Source organism: Oryzias latipes, chromosome 15, assembly GCF_002234675.1.
Source record: "Oryzias latipes chromosome 15, ASM223467v1".
In the NCBI taxonomy this organism is placed as follows: Eukaryota; Metazoa; Chordata; class Actinopteri; order Beloniformes; family Adrianichthyidae; genus Oryzias; species Oryzias latipes.
Window position 1 is genome coordinate 25183196 of NC_019873.2, and position 10206 is coordinate 25193401.

At 39.3% G+C, this 10206-nt stretch overlaps 1 protein-coding gene across 3 annotated transcripts; it reads left to right on the forward strand.

Moving 5' to 3' along the window:
• The first annotated feature begins 338 nt into the window (after window positions 1-338).
• Window positions 339-9913, forward strand: LOC101173650 (FERM domain-containing protein 6). Of its 3 annotated transcripts, none has more exons than XM_004077434.4 (14): window positions 339-471; window positions 2304-2502; window positions 3382-3472; window positions 4469-4548; window positions 5822-5898; window positions 5998-6193; window positions 6857-7012; window positions 7259-7324; window positions 7685-7753; window positions 7837-8011; window positions 8100-8360; window positions 8468-8599; window positions 8687-8760; window positions 8836-9913. In XM_004077434.4, exons 2-14 carry the CDS (start codon window positions 2425-2427, stop codon window positions 9076-9078), a joined length of 1698 nt encoding a protein of 565 aa, XP_004077482.1. In that variant the 5' UTR covers window positions 339-471; window positions 2304-2424; the 3' UTR covers window positions 9079-9913. The 3 variants fall into 3 exon arrangements, with proteins under 3 accessions (XP_004077482.1, XP_023819048.1, XP_023819047.1); XM_023963280.1 differs by lacking the exon at window positions 339-471 and adding an exon at window positions 893-1001; XM_023963279.1 differs by lacking the exon at window positions 339-471 and adding an exon at window positions 2195-2214.
• The last annotated feature ends 293 nt before the right edge of the window (window positions 9914-10206 follow it).

Consider the following 10206-nt stretch of genomic DNA (forward strand, 5'->3'; position numbering starts at 1 on the left):
CCAAAATAAACTTTTAATAAGTGATGTCAGAAGCATGCACCCCCCAAAATACGTGCAAATAGCGACAGTCCTAATTAGCACAGCTCACAATAGGCTGACGAAAGGGGTGTAAGCTCAACGTCGTTGTCACATTCTCATACTGATCATTAACTTTAATTAAATTTCATATCAATTTTTGATAGACACTGTTTATCATTACCACCCAAAAAGATAAAAATCAAAAACTTAACACTTGCAGTGAAAGAACTGAACAACGTGACTCAAACAACTAAGAAACCCCCCTACAACTCCCCGTAATGGTATGGCCCAGTCATTGGGTCTTAGGAGTGGATGTGGGAATCAACTAGTAGTAAAGGAAAACCGGGGCAGACATGAGGCTAACGGTTGCTCAAACGGAAAATTGCGTCTGAATTACCATAGAAATCACCTGTTGCGGCAGTTTTGGGTTTTTTCTTCTAAACCAGAGCCACAGTAAGTGATTTATTACCACATTTTGGAGTATAAAAGTCCTTTTTTTTTGCTTTTTTTTAATTATCTGCATCACATGACCGTTGTTTTTTTAAGAAAATGGCTGTTTTTTTTTTAGGTCCTATATGTGTAAGTATTGATGGGTGAAGACTTATCGTGACTAGGTTTATTACCTTTAACTAACCATTAGGATGAGTTGCATATATGTTTTTATGAAGTTTATTATTTACGTGGCATCCCTGCCAGGTGGTTTCCATAACCCCAGAGCAGAGTTTTTATGTCTGGCCGGATCATTGAAAAGCCCAGCTGCACATCTGTGTGTGCCTCACTGACCCTCCTGGTAAAGTTTCTATGGTGTGCTGTCATCTATGCAAATGTCCTCGCAGACGTTTTCTGAAAGATTCCGAGGAAAACCTTTGATACCTCAGTCAGAGAGTTTTCTGCGTCGACAGGGCGTGTTGTTTTCCCAGCAGCCGGCCTCAGAAGTGGGGATTATTACAGTCTTGGACGGGAATTAAAGCCTGCAGATCATGGTAACTCATGTGATGCCAAGTTTTTCTCTTATCAGCAGCAAAAAGGGAGATGTTTGAAAATGTCAACAACAAGTGTTTATTTGACTGCTGGCTGGCATGGATTGTGCAGTTTGTAGAATTTGATTACTACTTTTTGCAGCATAAAGCTGTTATGGACACATGTTATGGTATGAAAAGAGCTGATTATACCCTTTTTTTTCCTCTAAAAGCTAAGTGTCTGCTTTTTTTCTACTCTTTCTTTTCTTAAAAATCCATTGCTTGTAAACGCACCCTATTATTCCTCCTTCTGTTTTGTCAACGTTTTAATATGTTGCTACACGGTTGAAACATTAGTGATTTTGATCCATTCATTGCCTTTATAAGGAGAAATCCTAAAAATCTGGCCATCATTTTAGTCCAGGATTTAACTTTGAATGTGTCTTTATGTTTGACGGTGAGGTTCAGTGTGATTGGGTCATGAATAAGTTCATGCTACTGGTATTTCTAGTTTTTCTGTGCCTGTTTAAACTGACACCCAGTTGTCAGGAAGACCATGTTGGAACTTGTCTAGAAACACTGTTCAGTAGAACACTATCAGCCCAAAACACCACCACCGTGTGTTTCCTGTAACTCCACTAACTTACCAACACCTCTTTCAATAATGATCCCACTGATGTCCTGCATTTGCTTTGTATGACTGATACAAACTCGTATTCTCCTCGTAAAGCGACCGTTGCTCTAAAAATGTGGGTGTTTTTTTTAGGATCTGCCTGTTTTATTTGTTTTTTATCCTCTTTCTACCAGGTTTTGTCCAGAGTGGGGTTTAAAGGGATCAGAGTCGGCCCACAGCAATAATTACCCTGATTAATTGATACTTAGACGTTAATCAGATGAGTCTGGTACTAGTTGTGGCTTGGGTCCATAAACTGATGAACTTGGTAGATTAAATCTCTCCCATGACTGGTTGGCATCATTTCTTACAAAAGGCAAAGCACTCAGGATGCTAAAGTCAGTGAGAAAAGACACATTATTTATTATTTTCAGTTCATCTGAGACTAGATATGCAGAAGTTAACTGATAGTTGTTCCACATACAAAACAAAAATACAGTTTTGTAAAAATATTACTGTTTAACCTCTTCTTAACTTGTTAAAATAAAAAAGCAGTGATGTTTTTTTTGTATATTTAAAAAAACGCAGAGGTTTGCACCTTCAAATTTCTTCAGTTGAATAACAGTAGACCTATTTTTAATGTTTTTATCGTTGATCTGGAACTTTTGCTGAATCTGTTTGCGTATTTTACCCCTGATTTTGTGTCTTTACAGATGCAGCATGGATGAACTAGTGAAGGACACGTAGTGGAGAGAACAAAAACAACAAAAAAAAACACGGAAGCAACGCAGAGTAAACCCTTTTTTTTTTGTTTTTTATCGCAACTCAGACGTTATGTCTACCTTGACAAAGCACAAGAGAACAGTTTGTGTTCTCCTTCCCAACAAAGAGCAACTGGACATCACTGTGGGGGTGAGTGTTTATGTCTTTGCATTCTCTTTTGTTGCTGTTGTCATTTCTGTAAAAACTTAAATGCATCCCTGAGACTTTCATAGCAGAAAAACATTCTGAAAATCATCTGAACTTGTTTTTTTATCTTCTTTTTTTTTTGTTTAAGACGTTTCGCCTCTTTTTCAAAGACCAACTCGGATGAAAATAGTGGGTTTTTTTTTTTGTTTTTTTTTAACATGTCCTATTAGCATTTTTGGCACAATCTAAGACGTGTAAAAAGAAGTTTAAGATTAAATTGTATTTCTGTTTTAATCCAAATCGTTGGGAATCAGAGCAGACAAAAAAATCGTATTTGTGACTGGAGAAAATGCGCTGGGTGGGTCACAAGGTTCCTGCTCTGCTCCATTCTGATGCATCCACTTGTAGACAAACAGATCCATGAATGTCTTTGCTTTTCTCGTCTGAGCTGACATCTGGATCTAAACTATACGGCTGGATAGCTTCAATATTGTTCGCCGTTGTTGTTGCACCGGTAATGTTAGGTTGGGGGTGGGAGGGGCTGTTAGCTAGCAGGAAAGCATGTAAACAGAGAGCTCTCAGCACTGGGAATGAAAAGTTGGGGCAGAGTTGCTCTCTGTCAACGGTCCCGCCCACGACTCGGAAGTGAATTTCTGAAGGACTACTGCCGCTCTGCAGAAAGTATGTCTTAGAAAGCGATAGATTTTTAAAAAAAAAATGTATTGACTTTGTTTAAAAACGACATAATCAGCTTTGAAAACAGATAAAAAAATGACTGGAGTGGGACTTTAAAACATCCTTTCTATTACTCGTTGTTTGTTGTTGTTTTTGTTTTGTTTTTACATTTGAGTTATTCATTTCTGTTCTTTTTCTTTGCTCCAGATTAACGCCACAGGACAGGATGTTTTTAGTCGTGTAACGGAACATCTTGGAATCAACGACCTACACTTTTTTGGCCTCACGGTGGTGAAAGGTAAACGCATTCCTCGGTTTTACCTCATACTTCTGTCCAGACGAGTAACTGGAAACGGAAATGATCAATTAAAGGCAAGAGTCTGACAACCTTATAGTGACTGCCTATGGCTGCATTTTTCTTACCCTTCTGCCCTCCCAATCTGCGTAATTGAAAGTTATAATCCACTTTAGCCACCGAGCAAATGCCTAAATCTTCTGTTTCCAGAGCTGGCTCACCGCTCCGACAAACGGCCTTTTGTTTTTCTGTGGTGTTGCTTCAGCGATCACTTGGGCCAGAATCCCGGCTATATTAACTTCATTAAGCCAGGAATGTGCCCATGCATTCCTATGCTTTACTGAGGAGGGATGGGGGGGCACTTGTCATGACACAAGCTGCCTTGCTCACTGTTTCCCGGAGGCCTAAGAGCCGGCGAGTGAGGGGAGCTGGAATGAGTCAAAGTGGGATGGAAATGGGCTGGGAGACGAAACGGATGGCTAAAAGGAAAAGAAGAAAAAAAGTTGTGAAAGAGCCGGGTGAGCTCAGTTTGTGCGGCTAAACAAAAGTGATAACACGGATGAAAAAAATACCAATGTTGTGACTCACAGCACCAGGCAGAGCGTGATACCACGTTATCCCACTTTCAGAAGGTTACAAGCAGCTTTTTGTGGTTTTGTTTTAAGATGAAGACTTGTTTCTTTAGAGGAAAAACAACCCTAACCTTAAACTTTGAATTCTAAAGGATGCATAATGAAAAGTGTTGGAAATGAAATACAGCAATGAACAGCAAACGCCGCACAAGTTGCATACTAAAGAAACAGAAAAAAAAATAATAATAAAAAAGATTAGTTCTGTGGTCATCGCTTCCTGTTAGCCTAATTCACACATAAAAGAACAAAAGCCTTTTCTTAAATGCTAATGAATCCCATTGTGGGGCAAATTTTCCGCTCAGTTACATCATTGCTTTGTTTGCTCTGGTTCTCTGTGCTTCCTGATTGTCCTTTTCCTTCTTTCCAGACAACGAGCACATCTTTTTAGACCTGGAAGAGAAACTGGTGGAGTATTTTTCTAAGGAATGGAAGCAAGAGCCTGGAAAGGTAAAGACAGCCGTTTGCAAAGAAACTGCTTTTTGTTCAAGTTACCCAACTGTCTTCAGATAGGAGCATATATTGCTTAGTTTTAGGTAGGGCTGCACAATATGAGTAGAACTCGCCATTTGTGATATTAGTGATCAATATTGCGATGATGACATGACCTGCAACAAATGAACAAACAGCAAAACAAATAAAATCAACCTTTTCATTTCATTGAAACACTTTAATTCAAATAAGAGTCAATTTTCCTAAATTACACTCCAAATGACCCTCGTCTACATAGAAGGCGAACGTCTTACATAAGAGGGCTCCATCCTATTGGTCAAATGCATAAATGGATTTTTTTGATTTGTCAAATACTTCAAGCTGCCATAAGATTTTTTGAGCACATTTAAGGTAACCATTTATAGCAATTTTTGCCGTCTTTTGCAATATTTGCTTGATATCGCAATAATGATAAATTTGCGATGTCTTGTGCAGGCCTAGTTTTAGGTAAAATATGTATTTATTTAAACTTACAAATTAGAAAATCATGGATTTGCTTTTGTAAATGGAGCAAAAGTAAAAGCAAACATTAAGTTTTTAATTTAATATAATTAAATTAAAAATATAAGCAGTTTTCTTATACAAACACTAAATTCCCAACAATTTGGGAGTTTAGTGATCTGCAATGAGAAATAAAGTATCACCAATGCTCCAGAATTGTTCACAATGTTAATAAACAAAACGGTAATGAGAAGCTCACTAAACACGTTCAAAGTGAAGCATTACTTTAAAGGGACACCAGAAGGTGGAGAGTTTGTTTGAAAAGGCTCCGACTTACAGGAAGATAACTGATCTGTGAAACTGCAATTTAACAAACCACAAGCCTTTTGGAACAGGGATGGGGGAGATCAAAGGGGGGGTGTTTGGCCTTCCTCTTGACCCCTCATGTCTTGCCAATCTCAGACTCATCAGAAAACTCTTCAATCCCACAGCCCTGCAGGGCTGGAGGGGTGAGGATTTAAGCTTGTTTTACTGTTACAGCTTAAAAGAATGCAGAGCCAAGCACCAATAAAAAGCTTTTAACAGAAAGGAAAGTGCTGACATTTTGGCTCAACAAAGGAAAAGACCTACACGTCTTTGTTTGCTGGCCTTTTTTTCTGTTGTTTTTTTTTTTTTAAACATAATGGCCCAAAAAGAGTAGAATTAAAAGGACATGCTGTTTAGGTGCTCCAGGTGTATTTGAGGGAAGGTGTTGCAGAATGAAACAAACTTTAAATGAATCTCTCCACAGGTATCCCAGAAGAGACTCTTCACTCTTGTACTCTTCCTCAAAATACAGTTCTATGTAGAGAATGGAATACTCATTAGGTATGTGTTTCCTGTTTATTCATGTTTTGCAATCATTGCACGCTGTTGTTATTGGTGACTCGTCTACTTTTTGTTCTGGCCTCTCATGTGTGGCACCAGTGAAAAGAAGGCACAGCGTCTTTACTTCTCAGCTCTGCGGGAGCGAGTCCTGCGCTCCGAATGTCGTCAGCAGGAGGAGGTGTACTTCCAGCTGGCGGGTTACGCTCTGCAGGCCGACTTCGGTGATTACCTACTGTCGAGGGAGGGGGCAGAGGTCAAATCCTATTTTGCACCCAAGCACTACTTTCCCCCCTGGGTAGGTGTTAAGAATGTAGGAGCAATCTGACACTTTAAAGTCCCAATCTGATGAAAATTGAGTTTTTTGTTTTTCTTTTTAACATGTACTTGTGGAAATATAAAACAACTTAAGCTTAAATTTGAATTTCTGAGGATTTCTTTATTTAAATTGTTGTGAGTGCCGTTTAAAAAAGCTCGTAGTTGTCACGTAGAAGCTACAATCGGCAGGCCACAAGCTCCCTGCTCAGCTCTATTCTGATGCATCCAGTACTACCGAGCTTTCATCCGGCTCAGAACTGTACGGCTGGATTGCTCCGATATTGCTCGCCATTTTGGTTGCACCGGTGATGGTAGGTTGGGGCTGTGAGGGGCTGTAAGCTGTTAGGAGAGGGCATAAACTGATGGCTCTGACGGGGACGTGGTTATTCTGTGCCAACAGGACCACCCATTACTCAAAGGCAAATTTCTAATTATCTTCTCTGCAGAAACTATGTCCTAGAAAAAAAAAGGTTTTCTTTTTTTTATTATGGCTAAAAATGGCACAATCATAATTAAAAGACCTTTCAGGAACGCTGTGAAAATGGATCAAACGATGGATCTGAGTGGGACTAAAAATGAAGAATTATCCAAAATGATTTTGGAGATTCCCTGACATGTTTTCTCCATTTTTTTTTCCCTGTAGATTGTTGCTAAACGCGGGGAGAACTACCTGCTGTGCCACGGGCCTAAAGTACACCAGGAGCTGTGGGGAATGTCCACTCGTGATGCAATCCTCTGCTTCATCAGAGACTCGTGTCAGCTGGAGGACGTTCCCGTTACATTTTATAGATTGCAAAAGGTCACGACTCGTTTTTCTTTTCTTTTTTTTTCATGAGTTACACAATAGTTATTACACTTCATTTTTTGGAGGTTGCACAATATTGTGTTTTTACAAGTCCGCTACATTTTAAAGGGTTGTGTAAGTGCCCTCACCAGCATCAGCTCTCGTCTCTCGGTGCATTAAGAGGGAGGCTTAACTGTCAAATAGTTCTGTTATCTGAGCCACTCAGATGCCTCGCTGACATCCTATCATTCATTTGTGCAGGACAAGAAGGAGGACAGGAGAACGACGTTGCTCGGCCTCACCCTGTGGGGAATGCAGGTTTATCAGGTGTGTGTTATTAATTCACAACATCTTCATTAGCACATTTTTTTTAGCTTGAAGTTCAACCTTCTGTTCTCATTAGAAACTAAAACTAGCAGTGTAAAGGAATGTGTGGGAACGTTGCTAACAGCAGTCCATCAAGAGATGGCTGGCTGTCAGTTGCTTCATCTGTCCATCTGGGGGGATTAGCACACCAGGCCGGGCTGATTAAAATGCAACAGACCGTGAAATATCTGAGGAAGCCCTCCGCGTCTAATCCAGATGGCTCCAAAAAGAAAATCGATAATTGATCATTTGCTTTGAAGCGTATTTAAGCTGACCGCACAAAAAAAACCTGCTGATTAACTGTGTGTCTGTGTTCTTTAGGAGGTGAACAACACTCGACAGCTGCTTTACGACTTCCCCTGGTCAAGTGTCGGTCGTCTAACCTTCCTGGTATGGACACTCTTTAAAGTGAATTTAGAACTTTGTAATTCTTTCATTTGAATTTTCAATGTGTAATTCATTGTTCTATTCAGGGCAAGAAATTTGAGATCCAGCCAGATGGTTTGCCATCAGCCCGAAAGCTGGTTTACTACACCGGCTCGTCGTTCCGCTCTCGGCATCTCCTCTTGCACCTGAGCGGCAGCCATCAGCTGTACCTCAAGCTCCAACCTGCACTCAAACACCTACGCCAGCTGGAGGACAGCAAAGGTGGCTCTGACAGCCTTCAGTGCAGCAAGATCTAAGTTTATGATGTGGCATAAGAGATATTAACAGTATTTTCTGTACTTTATCTTAGAGAAACAGTATTACAGAGAGTCTTACATCAGCGATGAGCTAGATTTAGACCCCCCGGGCAGTGAGAGCAGCCCTGGTCTGTCTCGACACTCCACCAGCAGCTCTGGGATTGAGGCAGACACTCGGCAGCACAGCATCTGCGCAGAAATGACCTCCAGTGAAGAAGAACAACACGGAGAGAGATGTTTGAGCTCAGAAGCCAGTCAAGACAGCTCGTGCACCTCCGAGTTCTTCACAGGCTGCAAAACTCAAACAGAGGAAGGTGGGTGGAGTTTTCTCATTGGTTAATACTTACTGAGGGGTTTGATTCAGCCATTCAACATACTCTGTTTAACACCTTTTTCACACAAATGAATACCTTATATCTAGAAATTAGGACCAGTTTTGGAGAATCAAAGGAGGTTCTGGTCGATGATCCTGACCAGATGTTTCACCTGGCAGATCTTCTGGAAGGAATGTCAGTGGATTGTGCAGAATTCTACTCAAAGTCTCTTCTACAAGGTATCACTAATAAACTGCCGTCATCCAACCATGGAAGCAAACTCATCTTTGTTACTTCCTGCTAATAAAGCTATGCGTTCTTCCCAGAAAACAAAGAGAGTGCTCCTCTAGACAACAGTAAGAACGATGGAGAGTTATCTAGCAGGGAAACCTTTAAAGAGGTGAGGGACTGTTATTTTTTTCTGTGTACTTTTCTTGATGTTTACTAGTATTAACCTCATTTTTTTGCCTTCCAGAAACTCAAATCCAACTTTCAACCTCTGCCTCCTACACGCCTTGGTGGGTCATTACCACCTGACTCCTCTAAAAACTACACCTTCGACTTCCCAGATGCGATCAATTCAAACCTTTTAGCGGAGAAGAGCTCTTCCCCGCTCGTGCAATGTCCGTCCAAACCCTCCTTTTATGGCCGTAGATCTACCAACTGCCTCTCCCTGGATTTGTTAGGCGATGATTCCTTTCAAGAATTCATCTTCTGAGCACATTGACTCTGATAAATACACGTATTCACTTGGTTTCCTTTAAAGTTCTGTTTATTTTGGAAGTCATGAATGTCTTCATATTACAGGAACATGATTGAAAAATCTCTTGTGAATGTCTGAATAACAGATTTCGCCACAGTCCAGTTTGTGAACAGGATATTTATTATTGTATAATGTGTATATAAATGAGTTTTTATTACAGTTCATTTTCTATGACCAAAAGCACATGTAATCAATGTTAAGCCTTCTCTGAAATGCCTGATGAAAGATGATTTCAGCAAATATTTTTTTAAGTTTTAAACCTGCTTTTCTAAAACGTCGCTTTCTTGCTGTCAGGGTTTTGTTTTTTTTATTTTTTTAGAAAATACTTCAGAAGTTGTGGTAAAATATCTGTTTTGTAATCTTTATTTTTGTAATCATTTTGTAATAATATACTGTTTTTATACTATCTGAGCCAGCCAAGTTTTCTTTATTATTCTCCTAAAGGATTTACTGCACCATTTACAGGTCATTCAAAGTTAGTGGGATGCTATTTCTGTAATTAGTGTACAATGAATGCATTATTTTCTTATATGATCCAACACAGAGCCAGTTGTTCCCTTTTTTTCTTTCTTTCTTTCTACATATTGTTTTTGGGGCATTACATAATTGATCTGAACTTTTGCCAACATGACCAAACTAGGAAAGAGTGTCTCAAACCATGAAATTGCAAATAAATGTGAGCAATAATCCTAAATTCATAAAGCATATTTTGTCTTTTAATTTTTTATTGTATGTTCAATGGAAAAAAGACTACTCCTGGATTAAAACAATTTGTTTTGGAGAAATATCAGGGGATTTCACTTATTTGCTATACTTGTTTGTTTTGTGAAGTTTCTGCAGTCAGGAAGGCAAGCCCAAAAAAAAATGAAAACACATACCTGCAACAGGGTTTTTAATGTCTACAAAATTGTCCTTTTATTTTGTTGTGAAAGTATTATAAAAGTAAACTTTTCTAAAAGGTTTATCTAAGATTACTATTCTGATAACCAGGTAAATTGAATTATCTTGATAATTTTATATTGTTCCTAAAAAAATTAACATTTATTGAAATGCTTTGGTCTAAACACAGGAATAAAGCATGAG

Bases quoted from the DNA above. Each gene is read 5' to 3' on its own strand.
- LOC101173650 (XM_004077434.4), top strand. From the start codon at position 2,425: ATGTCTACCTTGACAAAGCACAAGAGAACAGTTTGTGTTCTCCTTCCC. The intron at 5,899-5,997 runs GTATGTGTTTCC...GTGTGGCACCAG, and splicing joins GAGAATGGAATACTCATTAG to TGAAAAGAAGGCACAGCGTC. The intron at 8,600-8,686 runs GTATCACTAATA...CGTTCTTCCCAG, and splicing joins CTCAAAGTCTCTTCTACAAG to AAAACAAAGAGAGTGCTCCT.